General features: G+C 37.2%; 1 protein-coding gene and 5 non-coding genes across 8 annotated transcripts in view; 4 read left to right on the top strand and 2 right to left on the bottom strand.

The window, feature by feature from the left end:
* Nucleotides 1–19,574, top strand: part of LOC127873810 (diacylglycerol lipase-beta-like) — an 85,677-nt gene extending 66,103 nt beyond the window's left edge. For 2 of the 3 annotated variants that reach the window (XM_052417806.1, XM_052417805.1), the window contains exons 13-14: nucleotides 14,978–15,075; nucleotides 16,111–19,574. In XM_052417806.1, coding sequence (XP_052273766.1) covers nucleotides 14,978–15,075; nucleotides 16,111–16,321 — 309 coding nt within the window. In that variant the 3' untranslated portion in view covers nucleotides 16,322–19,574. Of the gene's footprint in view, nucleotides 1–512; nucleotides 2,218–14,977; nucleotides 15,076–16,110 lie in introns of those variants that run through there. The other variant, XM_052417807.1, reaches the window with a different exon arrangement.
* On the top strand, nucleotides 555–654 carry Trnai-uau (transfer RNA isoleucine (anticodon UAU)). Its single transcript has 2 exons — nucleotides 555–592; nucleotides 619–654. It is a non-coding gene; the product is annotated as a tRNA-Ile (tRNA).
* On the top strand, nucleotides 8,618–8,717 carry Trnai-uau (transfer RNA isoleucine (anticodon UAU)). The gene is made up of 2 exons: nucleotides 8,618–8,655; nucleotides 8,682–8,717. It is a non-coding gene; the product is annotated as a tRNA-Ile (tRNA).
* On the top strand, nucleotides 10,082–10,181 carry Trnai-uau (transfer RNA isoleucine (anticodon UAU)). The gene is made up of 2 exons: nucleotides 10,082–10,119; nucleotides 10,146–10,181. It is a non-coding gene; the product is annotated as a tRNA-Ile (tRNA).
* Trnai-uau (transfer RNA isoleucine (anticodon UAU)) lies at nucleotides 11,820–11,919 on the bottom strand. Its single transcript has 2 exons — nucleotides 11,882–11,919; nucleotides 11,820–11,855 (listed from the first exon to the last, which is right to left on the bottom strand). It is a non-coding gene; the product is annotated as a tRNA-Ile (tRNA).
* Trnai-uau (transfer RNA isoleucine (anticodon UAU)) lies at nucleotides 12,947–13,046 on the bottom strand. The gene is made up of 2 exons: nucleotides 13,009–13,046; nucleotides 12,947–12,982 (listed from the first exon to the last, which is right to left on the bottom strand). It is a non-coding gene; the product is annotated as a tRNA-Ile (tRNA).
* Nucleotides 19,575–20,216: the final 642 nt, after the last annotated feature.

The raw sequence follows: 20,216 nt of genomic DNA, 5'->3' as shown, positions 1-20,216 counted from the left end.
GTCTCGAAGTGAATTTTTAATATGTCTTTTTTAAGTCTCGACCCAGCGTACACACTAGTGTTGCCAAATAATGATATTGTTCATACGCTACTTGTATATCCTATATCCTATATGGAGTCACGGTTTCCCATTATGCAGAGTAGGCGACTGCCAATGGATCCCGCGACTTAAAGGGACCCCATTAGACCGTGACGAAAGAATTACCCAATTGTTATGACTTTGCAAAGCAAATTACTCTATGTCAATGTTATGTTTTTCAAGCATTGGCATTGAAAGGCTATTTATACTAGTGAACTCACTAGGCTGTGGCGTTCGATTTTGCACTAGGCCGACTAGGGGCCAGGGGACCAGGGCCCCAAACGTGTCACTGCCTATTGACCTCCAAGAGGTTAAATCCGTCAATGGCCATATGCATTTATATGTAGATTGACGATTTACTTGCCCTAGTCTTAAATCGGATATGCCTAACGACATGCGACATATTTCTTAGTTATAAAATGATATGTATATAGGTTTCAGATGAAGGCGAAGTGTACTGTCAGTAACCTTTATCTGCTCCAGTGGCGCAACTGGTTAGCGCGCCGTACTTATAGACAAGTATCGTCCCCTTGCTAGGAAATGCGGAGGCTGTGAGTTCGATCCTCACCTGGAGCAGTGATATTTTGGTGATTTTTTGTGATTTAAAAATGTATGAACATTGTTCATGTATTATTGATGCAATGTCACGGCGAAATGCGTATGATCATAACGCATAAACTCGCATCACGTCATAATGTAGCCTCTCACACGTTTGTGTGGTGTCGTGTAAAAACGTAATTTATCAGACACGTCGCTTTGATCATATCTGTACGATTCATGTCGTGCAGTGTCATCATATGGTTTCATGTCGTGCAGTGTCATCATATGGTTTCATGTCGTGCAGTGTCATCATATGGGTTCGCGCCGCGTGACGAGACGTAAGGTTTCACGGTGCATCTTTTGTACCGTTTCGCATGGTGCACTGTGGTTTCGGTCACTGTGTGTCGTGTAACGTCACGTTGGGATGTATCTTTTCTTAACGTGTATCGTAACTTAAGTATTTTGTGTACGTGTTTTTTATTAATATTTTTCGTTTGTTATATGTAAATTGACAGCTTAATTTTAAGCATGATTGATTTATTTTATATATACGCCCACTAACACCAAGCCTTTTTATGCCCCCCGGATCGATAGATCGGGGTAATATTGTTTTTTGGCCTGTCTGCCTGTCATTCTGTCCCAAAACTTTAATATTACAGTAAAGTTTTGCAATAACCTTTGAAATATTTAACATAGCAACTTCATATTTGGCATGCATTTGTATCTCATAGAGCTGCACATTTTGATTGGTGAAAGGTCAAGGTCAAGGTCATCCTTCAAGGTCAAAGATAATTTTTTTTAAACTTTAATATATTAAAGTTTTGCAATAACTTTTAAAATTTTGAACATAGCAACTTGATATTTGGCATGCATGTGTATCTCATGGAGCTGCACATTTTGAGTGGTGAAAGGTCAAGGTTACCCTTCAAGGTCAAAGGTCGAAAAATTAAAACTTTAATATAGTAAAGTTTTGCAATAACTTTTGAAATATTGAACATGGCAACTTGATATTTGGCAAGCATGTGAATCTCATGGAGCTGCACATTTTGAGTGGTAAAATGTCAAGGTCAAGGTCATCATTCAAGGTCATAGGTCGAAAATTTAAAACTTTAATATAGTAAAGTTTTGCAATAACTTTTGAAATATTGAACATAGCAACTTGATATTTGGCATGCATGTGTATCTCATGGAGCTGCACATTTTGAGTGGTGAAAGGTCAAGGTCATCCTTCAAGGTCAAAGGTAAAAAAAGCGGCGCATTAGGGGACATTGTGTTTCTGACAAACACATCTCTTGTTTGAAAGTATGTTTGTAGTTAATATGTGAAGGGATTTACCCTCTCATATCGTTTCATTACGTTTCCTGTCGTTGCATGTTATTTCATGTCTTCAAACAATATTGTACAATAATATGTTAATGCCCGGAAGAAGTCTTTACTTACGTTTTTAAATTACGTTGTGACTCTCGTGTCGTATCGTGTCCTAAGCAGATGGGGGTTATCACGTGATAGTCAAGATGGCGACGTCCATGCCGAAGCATGTATTTTTCGCCGTTTTATACATTATATTACTTGTACTAATTGTTTAAATGCCGCTCACGTATCAGCCATATCAGCAAGAAAGTTACAAGCGTTTATTTCGTTTCAATATTCGCTCTATTTCTCGATTTTACTCGCTGCGAAATTTATAAGCAGGATGACCTAATTACAGATCGACTTATACATTTTGCGGGGAGTAAAGAAGAGTTGTAAAGCAAATTTTAATACGGAATAAATGCTTATCACCTTTTTACTGGTATGGCTTGAAAGTGAGCGTCATTTAAAAATTAAACAAAAGTAAAAAAGGGTATGAAACGGCGAAATATAACTGCCTCGACATCGACATCGCCATCTTGACCATCACGTGCTAAGGTAAATTGACGCATGACGTCGCATCGATAAACATCTTCACGTATTTTGTCGTGAAAATGAATTTTTGAGTAACGTATCAAAACCGAAGGATCGTGTCGTTGCGTTTCTTGAAGTGTCATTTCGTATTGTGACATATACGGACTTGCCGTTTCATGACATCTTGTAGTGCCTATAGATTCATGTAGTTTCGTATGTTGATTTGAGTCTCGACAGAGCGTAAACCCTTGTGTTGCACAATAATGATTTTGTTCATACGCTTGTCATATCCCATATGGAGTCCCGGTTTCCCATTATGCAGAGCAGGCGACTGACCTATGGGCCCCGCAACTTTAAGGGCCCCCATCAGACCGTGACGAAAGAGTGTTTAAACTTTCTTACTTATCATAATCTTACAAGATAAGTATTGATGCAAAGCATCAAAGGGCGTCGAGAATTTCAGTGTAAAAGGCACTCAATGAAGTTACATGGAACGATTTTTTATTACTGTAAATATTAATATATTGGTCGATTATTTTAAACAAAATAGAAAAATATACTGGTATAACCGTTATCTATGATTTTGTGTTACAACCCCCAAATAACCATTATCTATGATGTTGTGTTTTAACCCCCAAATAACAATTATCTATTATTTTGTGTTGTAACCCCCAAATATTTCATAGTTCATTCTATTGTCCCCTACCGGTTTTACCGGAGGGGACTTATGGTTTGCGCTTTGTGAGTCTGTCTGTGAGTCTGTCTGTCTGTCACACTTTTCTGGATCCTGCAATAACTTTAAAAGTTCTTAATATTTTTAGCTCACCTGAGCACAACGTGCTCATGGTGAGCTTTTGTGATCGCCTTTTGTCCGTCTTCCGTCGTCCGTTGTCCGTTGTCCGTCGTGCGTTGTGCGACGTCAACATTTGCCTTGTGCACTCTCTAGAGGCAACATTTATTTCTAATCCTAATGAAATATGGTCAGAAGATTGGTTTCAATGATATCTTGGATGAGTTCGAAAATGGTTACGTTTGCTTGAAAAACATTGCTGCCAAGGGGCGGGGCATTTTTCCTTATATGGCTATATATGGCTATAGCAAAATCTTGTTAACACTCTAGAGGCCACATTTATTGTCCGATCCTCATAAAACTTGGTCAAAAGATTCATCCCAATGATATCTTGGACGAGTTCGAAAATGATGTCCGTTGGTTGAAAAACATGGCCGCCAGGGGGCGGGGCACTTTTCTTATATGGCTATAGTAAAACCTTGTTAACACTCGAGCGGCCACATTTTTTCCCGATTTTCATGAAACTTGCTCAGATGATTTGTCCCAATGATATCTTTAATGAGTTCAAAAATGGTAACCTTGGCTTGAAAAACATGGCTGCCAAGGGGCGGGGCATTTTTCCTTATATGGCTATATATGGCTTTAGTACAATCTTGTTAACTTTCTAGTTTGCTCAATCTTCATGAAATTTGGTCAGAACATTGGTTTCCTGTGTAGTAAAGTTTGGTTTTATTATGTCAATATTATGTGACATTAACTGTGTTATGTTACTTTTCATTACACAGAATTTTTATAGTTATTATAACTGTTTTAGTCATTAACACTTATGATAAGCCTTTCAACTAAGAGGCAACTGAAAGAAAGACAACATGTACATGATTTTGCAGTATTTATGCAGTATTTATCTCCCTTGTTTATTCTGGTTCAGTAATCTATTTATAGTTCTGCTCTGGAATTTGGGAAGATATTGATCATTGATAAATGCACTGCTCTGAGGGAAAATTGACTACTCTGCCATTGATCTCTTCTGAACTGTATAAAATAAGATGTTTGGGCTGATTTAAACACCTCTTGATGCTTTCTTGAAAAGTTAAGAACTCTTGAAAAATGTTGGAATTTTGAAATAATTAAACTCTAAATTATTTTTAACACCAGCATCAAGACATTTTGTCATTATTTTCTAAATTATTCTTACTATTTATATTATTTTATTTGGCATTTTCTAAATTAGAAAGACTCTATTCTATTTCAATAACTGTAGTAATTTTTTCTTATTTTTACATTTGATTCACTGAAGTTTCCTAATCTCCATAAATATTGTTTTTTAGATTTAATTAGAACTATTTTGTAAACTAAATTTTTGAAGCACTTTCTAGACTAACAGTAACTTATATTTATATCAGTTTTTTTGGACAGATTTTGAACTTCGTTTTACATTCATTAAGGTATTTGCTGTATGTTGTTCATTTTTGTAACGATACTTAGATTCTTTAGACTTTGCTTGTACCTGTTCTTAATTTTCTGTCATTGTTCTTCATTTTCCGAGTTCTTGGAATAAAAATTAGATATTTTTGTTAAAGCTGCCTTGGTTTTCACTTATAAATAAATTCTTTGAGTGTATTTAGGCGTCCCTGACTGAACGTCTTTAGTTAATTGAATTACAACCAGTCAGTATATTCATCCTGACCGGAAATACGAGTTTGTCAAATAAATATTTCCGCATAACATAAGTGCTTACAAAGTTACATAACTTGTTACCGTCCTGTGACCGGTTCATTTGCGTAAGCGAATGAGACCGCACTACCACACCTGGATAGGACAGTTGAGTTCGATAATGGTTTGGATCAGTAAAAAAACATGGCCGCCAGGGGGGGTCTTTTTCCTTATATTTATATAGTAAAAAAGCTTGTGAACAATCTAGAAGTAACATGTTTTGCCTAATCATCATGAAATTTTGTCAAAACATTAGTTATGTGGATGTCTCGGACGAGTTTGAAAATGGTCGTGATCAGTGAAAAAACATGGCCGCCAGGAAGTGGGGCAGTTTTATTTATATGTATATAGTGTCAACATGTGAACAGTTTGAAGACACATTTTTCCCCAATCTTCATGAAATTTGGACATATCTTGGAAGAGTTAAAAATGGTTCAGGTCTATTAAAAAAACATGGCCGCCAAGGACCATTTGTTGTTCATTCTTCATGATACCTGGTTAGAACATTTGTTCCATTGCTATCTTGGGCTGCAAAGAACAGGTCATTTCTTTTTATCTCAGGTGAGCGACTTTGGCCTTTCAGGCCCTCTTCTTTCATGAAACTTGCAACATGGATAGATGGCAAGATGGACATTTTGCACGTCATTTCATTTTGTTCCTACGTCAAAAATTGTGGTTGCTATGGCAACCAAAAATAACATTTCTGAAAATGGTGGAATTTCTGACAATGGTGGAGCCCGGTAGGAGACCATATTGCTTGACAATAGCCTTGTTTACACTAGTTGCCTTTTTACTGACATCCGTGTGCAGTTTTCATTAATGGAACAGAACTGTGTAGGTTTTAAAAAATCTGCTTCATCTTGTAAGCGTAATTTCATATTTTTCTCAACTTCTAGGGGAGATGATTCTGAACTTATTCTTACGTTGCTCATTTACGATAAGGGTTGAGTACTCATTGATATGAAAACACTGTAAAAGTTTTAATGTGTTTACGAACCCCCACCCCCACCCTCTCACACATATATTTCATGGGCCTAATAAAAACAAAAAATGGTTACAATATAAAAAGCATATTTATTTAAACTTAAATGTCTACATCAAAACAAAAAGTTAACATAGAACACAAATAAAATAATTTGATTCTACTGGAGCTCAAACTTCGAGCGTGTAACCACTACACTACGGAACCGCTTGACAAATCACCTTCTAACTAAGATATTAATAAGCTATTAATTGTCGGTTTAAATGTAAACCAGGAGGTTTACTGGCAAGATACGGGTCAGGCCTGCGGCCTTCTACACGTGGTTCTTAAAAAAAAACAACCTGTAGGAGGACTTGATAGTAATGAGACTGGGGTGCTGTGATGGTGTTCCCCATTGATAAGCGGCTGCTTCCTTTATCAAGACTCATTATTACAATTAATAATACGTGTCGCGCTTCGCGCTCTATAGCGCCTTTATTAGAAACTAGGTGGTTGCTTGGATAGTGGAACAAAGAAGTTTTGTTTTAATACAAAACCAGAAAGTTTCACCGGTACAAGTATTTGCCCAGTCCCTGTGATCTTTATTTATTGCCCAGTCCCTGTGGTCAGTTATTATTAAAAGAATTATCTTTGCATTATTGGCAATACATGTTGTAGTAAATGTAATAGGCACAAATGCAGTACTTATTTACACAAATTTACACAAAAAATCACCACTATGCAAGATATTCTGACAACAAAAATATATACATTGATCCGTTAAATAACTTCTCCTCTCATAAGCGAAAAAAAAACGTATAACATACTAGTCGCCGCACTTCAGTGCGACGCCAATGAGTTAGCAAAGAAAATTACTTTATGCCAATGTTATGTTTTGTCAGCACTATAAGGCTATTTAAACTAGTGAACTCACTGGGCTGTGGCTTTCGATTTCGCACTAGGCCGACTAGGGGCCAGGGGACAAGGGCCCCAAACGTGTCACTGCCAACCGACCTCCAAGAAGTTAAATCCGTCAATGGCCATATGTATTTATAACTAAATCAACGATTTACCATTCCTAATCTTAAATCGGATAACGACATGCGACATATATCATAGTTATAAAATGATATATAATTAGGCTTCCGATAAAGGCGAAGTGTACTGTCATTAACCTTTATCTGCTCCAGAGGCGCAACTGAATAGCGCGCCGTACTTATAGACAAGTATCGTCCCCTTGCTAGGAAATGCGGAGGCTGTGAGTTCGATCCTCACCTGGAGCAGCAATATTTTGGTGATTGTTTGCGATTAAAAAAATGTTGTGTAATAAATTTTCATGTATTATTGATGCAGTGTTATGCCGAAATGCATATTATCATAACGCATACATCGGCATCACGTCATAATGTAGCGTTTCACACGTGTGTGTTGTGTCGTGTAGTAACGTAATAAATCACACACATCGCTTCGTCTCGTATCAAAACGATTAATGTTCTATCGTATCGCGCCGTGTGACGAGACGTAGGGTTTCACGGTGCATCATTTGTACCGTATCGCAAGATGCACTGTGGTTTCGGTCGCTGTGTGTCGTGTAACGTCACGTCGGGATGTATCTTTTCTTAACGTGTATCGTAACTTAAGTATTTTTTGTGTGCTGATTTTTATATAACTTTTTTTTGGTTTTTAATCAGTAAATTGACAGCTTAATTTTAAGCATGATTTATTAATTTTATATATTTATCGAATTACACCAAGATTTTTTGAAATATTTGTGTAGGTAAAATGTGACGGGATTTACCCTCTCGTATCGTTCATTACGTTTCCTGTCGTTGCATGTTATTTCATGTCTTTAAACAATATTGTACAATAATATATTTAATATTTACTTACGTTTTTAAATTACCTTGTGACTCTCGTGTCGCATCGTGTCGTAAGGTATATTGACGCATTAAGTCGCATCGTAAAACTTCCGAACGTATTTTAACGCGAAGAGGTATTTTGGCGTAACGTACCAACACCGAAGGATCGTGTCGTTGCGTTTCTTGAAGTGTAATTTCGCATTGTGACGTATAGGGATTTGCCGTGTGATGACATCGTGTCGTGCCTTATATATTCATGTAGTTTCATATGTTGATTAAAGTCTCGACCCAGCGGTGTACCTTGTGTTGCAAAATAATGATATTGTGAATACGCTAGTTGTATATCCCATATGGAGTCCAGGTTTCCCATTATGCAGAGAAGGCGACTGCCTATAAACCCCGCGACTTTAAGGGGCCCCGTGAAACCGTGACGAAAGAATTAGCAAAATCTAATGACTTTGCAAAGCAAATTACTTTATGTCAATGGTATGTTTTGCCATCCTCGGCACTGAAAGGCTATTTACACGAGTGAACTCGACTGGGCTGTGGCGTTTTATTTGGCACTAGGCCGACTAGGGGCCAGGGGACAAGGGCCCCAAAAGCGTCACTGCCTATGGCTCTTCAACAAACGTTATCCGTCAATGGTAATATGTAATTATATGTAGATTCATGATGTACTTGCCCTAATCTTAAATCAGATATTTCTTACGACATGCGACATGTTTCATAGTTATAAAATGATATGTATAATGGTTTCCGATAAAGGCGAAGTGCACTGTCATTAACACCACTGCTCCAGTGGCGCAACTGGTTAGCGCGCCGTACTTATAGACAAGTATCGTCCCCTTGCTAGGAAATGCGGAGGCTGTGAGATCGATCCTCACCTGGAGCAATCATATTTTGGTGATTTTTTTGCGATTGAAAAAAAAAGTTGTGTAATAAATTTTCATGTATTATGGATGCAGTGTTATGCCGAAATGCATATTATCATAACGCATTAATTGGCATCACGTCATAACGTAGCGTTTCACACCTGAGTGTGGTGTCGTGTAGTTACGTAATAAATCACACACATCGCTTCGTCTCGTATCAAAACGATAAATGTTCTATCGTATCGCGCCGTATGACGAGACGTAGGGTTTCACGGTGCATCTTTTGTACCGTATCGCAAGATGCACTGTGTCGGTCGCTGTGTGTCGTGTAATTTCACGTCGGGATGTATCTTTTCTTAACGTGTATCGTTACTAAAGTATTTTGTGCGCTGTTTTTTTATATAACTATTTTTTGTTTTTAATCAGTAAATGGACAGCTTAATTTTAAGCATGATTTATTAATTTTATATATTTATCGACTTACACCAAGATTTTTTGAAGTATTTGTGTAGGTTATATGTGACGGAATTTACCCTCTCGCATCGATCATAACGTTTCCTGTCGTTGCATGTTATTTCATGTCTTCAAACAATATTGTACAATAATATATTTAGTATTTACTTACGTTTTTAAATTAAGTTGTGACTCTTGTGTCGTATCGTGTCGTAAGGTATATTGACGCATTAAGTCGCATCGTAAAACTTCCGAACGTATTTTAACGCGAAGAGGTATTTTGGCGTAACGTACCAACACCGAAGGGTCGTGTCGTTGCGTTTCTTGAAGTGTCATTTCGCATTGTGACGTATAGGGATTTGCCGTGCGATGACATCGTGTCGTGCCTTATATATTCATGTAGTTTCATATGTTGATTTAAGTCTCGACCCAGCGGTGTACCTTGTGTTGCAAAATAATGATATTGTGCATACGCTAGTTGTATATCCCATATGATAGTCCCGGTTTCCCATTATGCAGAGAAGGCGACTGCCTATGGACCCCGCGACTTTAAGGGGCCCCGTGAGACCGTGACGAAAGAATTAGCCAAATCTAATGACTTTGCAAAGCAAATTACTTTATGTCAATGGTATGTTTTGCCATCCTTGGCACTGAAAGTCTATTTACACGAGTGAACTCGACTGGGCTGTGGCGTTCTATTTGGCACTAGGCCGACTAGGGGCCAGGGGACAAGGGCCCCAAAAGTGTCACTGCCTATGGTCCTCCAAGAAACTTTATTCGTCAATAGTCATAAGTATTGTAGATTGACGATTTACTAGCCCTAATTTTAAATCAGATATTCCTAACGGCATGCGACATGTTTCATAGTTATAAAATGATATGTATAATGGTTTTCCATAAAGGCGAAGTGTACTGTCATTAACCTTTATCAGCTACAGTGGCGCAACTGGTTAGCGCGCCGTACTTATAGACAAGTATCGTCCCTTTGATAGGAAATGCGGAGGCTGTGAGTTCGATCCTCACCTGGAGCAGTAATATTTTGGTGTGTTTTGATGCGATTGAAAAAATGTTGTGTGACTAATTTTTCATGTATTATTGACGCAGTGTCATGCCGAAATGCATATTTTCATAACGCATAAAGTCGCATCACGTCATAACTGTGCATCTCACACGTTTGTGTTGTGTCGTGTAGTAACGTAAAAAAGCGTTTCATCTTGTATCGAAACGATTCATGTTTTTTTTTAACGTATCGCATGATGCACTGTGGTTTCAGTCGCTTTGTGTCGTCGGGATGTATCTGTTCTTAACGTGTATCACAACTTACACACACAAATTAACTAATTTTTATAGTTTTTTTTTCATTTGCAATAAGTAAATGGACAGCTTAATTTCAAGCATTATTGATCAATTATATATATTCTTCTACTTTCACTAAGCTTTTTTGAAGTATTTTGCAGGTTATATGTGAGATGATACCCTCTCATATCGTTTCATTACTTTTTCTGTCGTTCATGTTATTTCGAGTCTTCAAACAGACTTGTACAATAATATGTTTATGACCGGAGAAAGTCTTTACAATTACGTTGTGACTCTCGTGTCGTATCGCGTCCCAAGCAGAGGGGGTAATCACGTATTTTTCGCCGTTTTATACAATATATAACTTGTATTAATTGTTAAAATGCCGCTCACGTATCAGCCATATCAGCAAGAAAGTTACAAGCGTTTATTTCGTTTCAATATTCGCTCTATTTCTCGATTTTACTCGCTGCGAAATTTCATATCGGGATGACCTAATTACAGCATATACATCAACTTATTAAATAATCACTATGAGACAATACATGAATCTATAGGGCACGATACGATGTCATGACTCCGTATACGTCACAATGTGAAATGACACTTCAACAAACGCAACGACATGATCCTTCGGTGTTGGTACGTTACGCCAAAATACCTCTTCACGATAAAATACGTTAAAATGTTTTAGGATGTGACGTCATGCGTTAATTTACCTTACGACACGATACGATATGAGGGTCACAACGTAATTTAAATAACGTAAGTACATACTCCGGGCATAAACATATTATTGTACAATATTGTTTGAAGACATGAAATAACATGCAACGACAGGAAACGTAATGAAACGATATGAGAGGGTAAATCCCGTCAAATATTACCTACACAATACTTTCAAAACAGCTTTGTTTAAGTCGACGTATATATAAAATTGATCAATCATGCTTAAAATTAAGCTGCCCATTTACTGATTAAAATCAAAAAAATATTTCAAAAACAGCACGCAAAATACTTAAGTTGCGATACACGTTAAGAAAAGACACAGGCGTGACGTTACACGACACAAAGCGACCGAAACCACAGTGCATCATGCAAAACGATACAAAAGACGTACCGTGAAACCCTACGTCTCGTCAAACGGCGCGATACGACACAACATGAATCGTTTCGATATGAAACGAAGCGATGTGTGTGATTTATTACGTTACTACACGACACCACACACACGTGTGAGAAGCTACGTTATGACGTGATGCGACTTTATGCGTTATGATAATATGCATTTCGGCATGACACTGCATCAATAATTCATACAAATTTATTACACAACATTTTTTCAATCGCATCAAAACCCACCAAAATATTCCTGCTCCAGGTGAGGATCGAACTCACAGCCTCCGCATTTCCTAGCAAGGGGACGATACTTGTCTATAAGTACGGCGCGCTAACCAGTTGCGCCACTGGAGCAGATAAAGCTTGCCAAAGTACAGTTCGCCTTTATTGTAAACCTATCAACATATCTTATTATATAGCTATGAAATATGTCGCATGTCGTTAGGCATATCCGATTTAAGATTAGGGCAAGTACATCGTCAATCTACATATAAATACCTATGACCATTGACGGATCAATTTCTTGGAGGGCCATAGGCAGCGACACTTTTGGGGCCCTTATCCCCTGGCCCCTAGTCGGCCTAGTGCCAAATAGAACGCCACAGCTAAGTCGAGTTCACTCGTGTAAATAGCCTTTCAGTGCCAAGGATGGCTAAACATACCATTGACATAAAGTAATTTGCTTTGCAAAGTCATTAGATTTGGCTAATTCTTTCCTCACGGTCTCATCGGGCCCCTTAAATTCGCGGGGTCTATAGACAGTCGCCTACTCTGCATAATGGGAATACGGGGCTCCATATGGGATATACAGCTAGCGAATGCACAATATCATTATTTTGCAACAAAATGGTGTACGCTGGGTTGATACTTAACCCTTGCATGTCGTAATGTCTTTTTATTTTCTGAGATTGAGACTCTCCTCGATGGAAATGTTGCGTGACAACGCAAAAGAACGCCATACGACATGTCTGTTTACGGAACGGCATTGAACGATACATTACGATAAAATTCGTCACGGTACGATTCTATACGAAACTACATTTACGATGCGGAACGTATTGGTGGTTAATGATATGTCATGATGTGACACATACGATACATTTTAATACCACACCATATGATACATAACGCCACTAGTAACGTATCATCTAAAGTTACGTCACTACATTTTCGCTGCGAAGCGTTACGACACTATACGACACGTACAGCGCCGTTTCATGAGATTGTGTTGTGCAATTACATTTCATTTAGTCATGTTCAGACATCAGCGTGTGATGACGTTGAAGTAATGTGTGTGTGGTCCGATAGAAGTGCGCGCAGTTTCGATGAGAATGATGCAGAAAAAATTGTTGTTGTTTTTTAATTTTTAAATTAAAATTACTGCTCCAAGTGAGGATCGAACTCACAGCCTCCGCATTTCCTAGCAAGGGAACGATACTTGTCTATAAGTACGGCGCGCTAACCAGTTGCGCCACTGGAGCACTAATGCCCTATTGAAAGTTTACGATGCTTGCATTCAAAACACAGTCTCACATATCTATGTGTTACATAGTGTGTGGATTATGTCAGTTATCAAGATCATTACCATTAATAATCTATCGTTAAATACTGCGGCAAAAAATTCGTTGCGTATTGGTGAGACACGATCCATCAATAATAGAAATCCACGACAACGTGGCGCGATATGTTACGATTCGACTCGAAACTGTGAGTTAATATAAACTTATACGTCTCAGAGAAACGTTATGAAACAAGAAACCGTCGGAGACGGGTGATGCTTCCCAAAGTTTTTTTTGTCATAATATTGCACTATATATTCAGATTAAAGGAAACGTCTTGAGCGGCATAACTTTGGACAAAATAATACGATGGATGGTTTAGCAACTTAAACATTTCAAAAGGCCATAACTCATCTAACCAGAACCCACTAATTACATGCGCATCTCCTCAAGGTAGTTAAGCTTCCCATAAAACTTCATTGAAGTCCAGTCAGTAGTTGGGGAGAAATAGCCCGGACAAGAATTGCACTATATGTACAGTTTATAGAAAATTTCAAAGGGCCATAACTTTGTGAAAAATCATCCGACCATAACCGGCTGATAATATGCACATCTCCTGTTGGTAGTGAAGCTTCCCATAAAGTTTCATTGAATTCCCGTGATAAATTGCTGAGAAATAGCTCGGACAAGAATTGCACTATATGTACAATGGAAAATTTCAAAGGGCCATAACTATGTGAAAAATCATCCGACCACAACCGGCTGATAATATGCACATTTCCTGTTGGTAGTGAAGCTTCCCATAAAGTTTCATTGAATTCCCGTAATAAGTTGCTGAGAAATAGCCCGGACAAGAATTGCACTATATGTACAATTAAAAATTTCAAAGGGCCATAACTCTGGGAAAAATCATTTTACCAGAACCGGCTGATTATATGCACATCTCCTCTTGGTAGTGAAGCTTCCCATAAAGTTTCATTGAATTCCGGTCATTAATTACTGAAAAATAGCCCGGAAAAGAATTGCACTATATGTACAGTTAATGGAAAATTTCAAAGGGCCATAACTCTGTGAAAAATCATCCAACCAGAACCTCCTGATAATATGCTCATCTCCTCTTGAAAGTGAAGCTTCCCATAAAGTTAAATTGAATTCCGGTCAATAGTTGCTGAGAAATAGCCCGGACAAGAATTGCACTATATGTACAGTTAATGGAAATTTCAAAGGGCCATAAGTCTGTGAAAAATCATCCGACCAGAACCGGCTTATAATATGCACATCTCCTCTTGGCAGTGAAGCTTTCCATAAAGTTTAATTGAATTCCGGTCATTAGTTGCTGAGAAATAGCCCGGACAAAAATTGTGCACGGACGGACGGACGGATGGACACACGGACACACGGACAGACGAAGCGGCGACTAAATGCTCCCCCAAAAAATTGTTTTGGGGGAGCATAACAAGGTGATACGAAGCTATGATAAACGATTAAGAGCGACACTACACGTTACCATATTACTCGGTCACACATAATACGTCATAACACGATGCGACGTCATTCAAAACGGAACAATTTTCGTGACGAAACTATCCGATTAGTCACGAAACGACGCTACACAATACGTCAATATATAATACGTCATGACACGACACTAAACCATTTGTCACAGAACGATACTTACGTTACTTCACTACATTGAATTTACAAAACGTCTGATCCTGTTCAATAAAATTCAATATTGGTCAATTCAACGTATTCATTGAGGTTCAGATCACGGTAATTAATGATTATTCACTTCACGACACAAAACAGTTAAAATTGGTATGACTCTGTACGACACGATATTTTACGTCACGAAATAAACGATTTGTCTTAACCCGATGTTCTATGTTGACACCGTACGATACACATTTCAGATCTCTATTGAAGAATGCGAGAAACACCGAAAGGAAAAAATCCAGAGGAACTACTCAGCGCTTCTCCTGCCGGGCAAGATTCTCCATATAGAGCAAAGGTATGTGCACTATTTATTGAACATCCCTTGTACAGGAGAAATAGTGCTAAGCTAGAAATTTAGCTAAATTATATGTCTGTAAGTAACGTACCGAAGTTACGACAAAGAGGATTTTATTTTCGATTTTCGAGTGCCCGTCGGTTTTTCTGTCCTTACTTGTTTATCCGTCTGTGCGGCATAACTCAGAAATTGTCTCTGTTTTGCCGCTTGATTACCTCGACGTAGTTAATTCAGTGGAGGTAATTCTGCATGGCGACGTTATTAAAACAAAACATGATAATATGATGATTTTACCCTGAAACTTGGTTTACATTATTGTCTATATATTTGTCCGTTCAATAATACAGCCCACAGTTCGTCCGCCCGTCCTCAATAACTGTAAGATATGATTATCAAATTCGCTATTCACATTTTAAAATGATGATATTATCATGCTTTATCTTTTATTTCAGAAGTTAAAAGTTAGTTGATTGTTATAATAAATGTAAAACAAACACACTAAATACTGCAATGTCTCAAAAGGTAAACATTGGTTTAACATGATATCGAAACTTCAATAAGAATGTTCAAAACAAATATGTCTATACACCTGAGGTATACACATTTACATATATAAGTATGTGCGCTTACCTAACGAGGGTTACAATGTGGAAAACTTGCGCTTTTGAAATCCAATTACTCAGAATTTTTAAAAAGTTATTAGGTGTTGTCGCTTATGTAAAATCACAATCCACCAAAATGAGCACTTGCTCGATGAATGGCAAACAGATGGCTAGTGGACTCTCCCATCATTCTAAATTGGATCAATTTATTTCCAAAATTAGGGATGTCTAGTATATTTATTTCTATATTTAGAATATTTCTTACAGAAATTCCTTTAAGCAAACAGCGCAGACCCTGATGATGCGGCGTCTCATCTGGGTCTTCGCTGTTTGCCAAGGCCTTTTTACTAGATGCTAGGCATAAATGGGTTAAGATGAATCCATCATAGCGATTTTCAGTAACTGATATAAAAGCAGGGCGAAATTTTTTCAGCAACGTTAGCGGCGACGAAAATTTCGTGGCTCACTGGAAACAAAAAGAAGAGTTCACGGAGATAATTGTCTCATCTGAAATGTTTACGCACCATTTCCCAGACTCCCTTTTAGACGCCATTGATCAACTTCGGGACCGGAAGTATACTCCTGTGCATGCGTCAGATAAACTGGACTTACCGGACGTAAGGTTGACCGTTTTATCTGAATGAGCGTTTAAGACCACGCTTATTACGCTACCCTTTGTGCAATTTTGAACGAACACGAAAGCAATTACATTCACGAACGTGCAAATGTCCATGACCGTACATTAAACTCGCAATATGTGCATCAAATTCTTTTCGCTTTCTTTTATCAAATCAATCATTAGAGTGTGACATGTTTAAGGATTTAATTTGTTTTGTCGTTAAGACTATTAAAAACTAAACATTATTAGCGGCATTTAAGTTATTCACAGTTATAAAAAAAATGTAAATGCTCTTTTTAGTATGAGATTGATCCTTACACGTTCAAAAAATTACGTTGAAAGTTATACATAACTTTGATTAAAAAATTATCATAAGTGACAACAAATAAACATATCCTGTAATATCGACCAGTCTTACATAATTATAAAATTATATTTATACCCCTACAAACAAAGTTTAGGGGGTATATAGGAGTGAGCTTGTCTGTCGGTCTGTCTGTCGGTCTGTCTGTCGGTCTGTCGGTCTGTCTGTCGGTCCGTATTAAGTGTCCGCTCTCTAATGCAAGTTGTTTTCATCCGATCTTCACCACACTTGGTCAGAAGTTGTATCTAGATGATGTCCAGGTCAAATTCGAATATGGGTCATGTCGGGTCAAAAACTAGGTCAAGGGGTCACGTAGTGCCTTTTAAACATTGAGCATGGTGTCCGCTCTCTAATTCAAGTAGTTTTCATCCGAGCTTCACCAAACTTGGTCAGAAGTTGTATCTAGATGTTTTCCGCTGTTTTTGTGAAGACAACATGCAAAATATTCTGTGTCAATGCGGCATGTGGGGGTATTCGTCACGTCTGTGACAAAGCTCTAGTTTGTATAGTTATTATCAATAATTGTTTAAAAATACTATATGATAATTGTGTATTTTTTTCGTATAATTAAGATCTTTTTAAATTAGTTTATCAAAACATTACACTAGTTCCCCTTTTATTTATTTTTCTGTATTTAATGCCTACAGTGTTGTCTTTTCTGTCTTAAAATTTCAATCTTATTTTTTTATTGTTAACAGCAAAAGTATACGTATGTGTCTTGCATAGCTGAACATTTTACATGGCAACATAATTTAAAGAATTCGGGTTTGTTAACTCGTTATAACCATTAAAATGCATGCATGGATCAGTATTAATGAATTGGTCCTACATTTTTTTATAAAACGACCCATTTTCATGCATTTTCAAAATAGCAATTTTTTAAGAGTATGGTATTGAAAAAAAACTTAATTACATACAAATCAAGCACGGCGATCCCCATCTTTTATTTCATTTAAATGTGAAACATGAACAGCATTTCGGAAATTATAAAATTCTGAATATTTTGATTTCATGTGCATCGGGACCAAAGTTGTTCAGGGAAAAGCTCTGGGGAAACTGGGCTTAATGCATGTGCGTAAAGTGTCCGCACAGTCATATCAGGGAAGACAATGTCCGCTGTGCGTAAAGTGTCCGCACAGTCATATCAGGGAAGACAATGTCCGCTGTGCGTAAAGTGTCCGCACAGTCATATCAGGGAAGACAATGTCCGCTGTATTGTTTTTTTCATTTAAATGAAGACTCTTCTTAAAGAAAATCTAGTTGAGGCGGAAGATGTCGTCCCCGCATAGGCTATGCAAAATGCACAGGCTAACATTGAAAACGATTTTACGCACATGCATTAAAATCCGTTTCCCAAACCTTTTCAAAATATTTTTATGATGTTTTTTTTGCGCATCACCGTGTTTGCGTAGTTTCATTTCGGTGAATGTATTCAAAAGGGTGAAGAAGTTTTTAAACTTCAATATTGCCTGTTAATTGTGGATCACAAAAATTGAAAAAGCAACACTTTGAAACCTCTTTTAACAAAATTGAAACTACAACGGGCGAAATACCAGATGAAGATGCTGTTCTCTGATATTTTACTTACTTACGATCAAAACATAATGTGCAAGGTGCATTTTTTTGGTATGGCACAACAATGTATTTTTTCATGGCTGGAGCGGTTGTAAAGTAATTTTTAACCAATAAAACCTATCTCATTTCAACATATGTTACAATTTTATGAAAATAAATATTTAAGGTTGTTTGTTCAAATTGTTTTATTGTATTTTACAGATTCGAATCAAATATGCCTTGTGTATTCGTGTTAAGCTGTATGTGTTGAACGGATTGTGTTTTGTATGCAATTTTATCAATGTTAAGTTCTTTTTAAGAGATCTGTATTGTTCTCTTAGTGCTCTTTAGAATGAAATTCAAGTAAACGTGTGCATATCTTATTCGTATTTAAAATATATTAAAGCAATAATAATAATAATAATACAAAAATTGTATTATTATCTTTATTACTTTTATAATCATTATATTTTTTATTATCTTATATATACGATTATAATGAGCAGTATTAATTTTATGATTATCTTATAATGTTTGTTGGTGGTGGTGTTAAAGATTATCTCAATTATTTCCTATGGTGATCATATAAATCCATTTATGTTGTGTCAGGTTTTAATGCTATAGGTAGCTATATTCGGGCTCTTAAAAAATTATAATCGACTTTTATTTTGCTATATATATCTTGTTCATATTTTAAGATTTGAATACACTGTTTTTACAATTGCAATTTGTGAAATGTTCGTTTACTATAATAATAATGTGTGATTTAATATCGTAAACAACGCCTATTGGTTGGCTTAACCCGTCAAAACAACCGAGCCTCGCTCTGGGAAAACGGGGCTTAATTCTTGTGCGTAAAGTGTCGTCCCATATTAGCCTGTGCAGTCCGCACAGGCTAATATGGGACGACGCTTTCCGCTTTTATAACATTTTTCGTTTAAATGAAGTATCTTCATACCAAAATTCCAATTTAGGCGGAAAGTGTCGTCCCGTATTAGCCTGTGCGGACTGTACAGGCTAATCTGGGACGAAACTTTAAGCACATGCCTTAAACTCCCTTTTCAGTCCGCACACACTATTGTTTTAAATGGCAGTTGAGAAAAACGTCAGTGTCAAACCGAGGAATTGTGACTTTAATAATGATTATGAATCGGAACGGCGAAAACTGAACTGCAAAGGTCCTCATTCCCAGTCAAATGTGTCATAAATGTTTCTTTTTAAGACTTATGTGCCCGTTTATTATTTATGTGATACTGTTATTGATATTTGTATGTCACATTTATGTTCACTGCATTTTGTATATGTTGCACACTTTTTATATACGTGACATATAATTTGAAATAATTAAATTTAAACACTTTGACGTTTTGTGCATTTTCAACCTTTACCGTTTTACCGTTGAAGCTTTAAAGTCCGTTTTGGGATTTGTTCAATTATAATGGCAATTTTTGTAGTGAGTCAGTAAATGTTTTACATTGTTACACTTTATCCACAGAAATTAAAAGCCCCGCAATCATGGAAATAAAATAATTTTAGACACATAAAAATGGAAAAAGTTGACCCCAGCGGGCTAACAGTGACCGTTGTTAAAATATTGATATGGCCTATACCACTCGGCCACCCGGAATTGATTTGTGTATTTAGAAGTTATTAAGTCCTTCGGCCCCTGTGAACTAAATATTTGCGGACATGGAGTGTGGCCCATCACACCTACCTAATAAACATTATAGACTCAAGAAAGTTTGGAAGAGTTATAAAGTATAACTGCAATTTCCAGATTTTTTGTTCTAAACTCACCTGAGCACAACGTGCTAAGTGTGACCTTTTGTGATCGCCTTTTGTCCGTCGTTAGCCGCCCGTCGTCCGTCGTCAACATTTACCTTGTAACACTGTAGAGACCACATTTATAGTCCAATCTTCATGAAATTGTGTCCGAATATGTGCCCCAATGATATACTGGACGAGATCGAAAATGGTTCCGGTTGGTTGAAAAACATGGTCG

Source organism: Dreissena polymorpha, chromosome 3, assembly GCF_020536995.1.
Source record: "Dreissena polymorpha isolate Duluth1 chromosome 3, UMN_Dpol_1.0, whole genome shotgun sequence".
In the NCBI taxonomy this organism is placed as follows: Eukaryota; Metazoa; Mollusca; class Bivalvia; order Myida; family Dreissenidae; genus Dreissena; species Dreissena polymorpha.
This window is presented reverse-complemented; position numbering and strand designations above follow the sequence as displayed.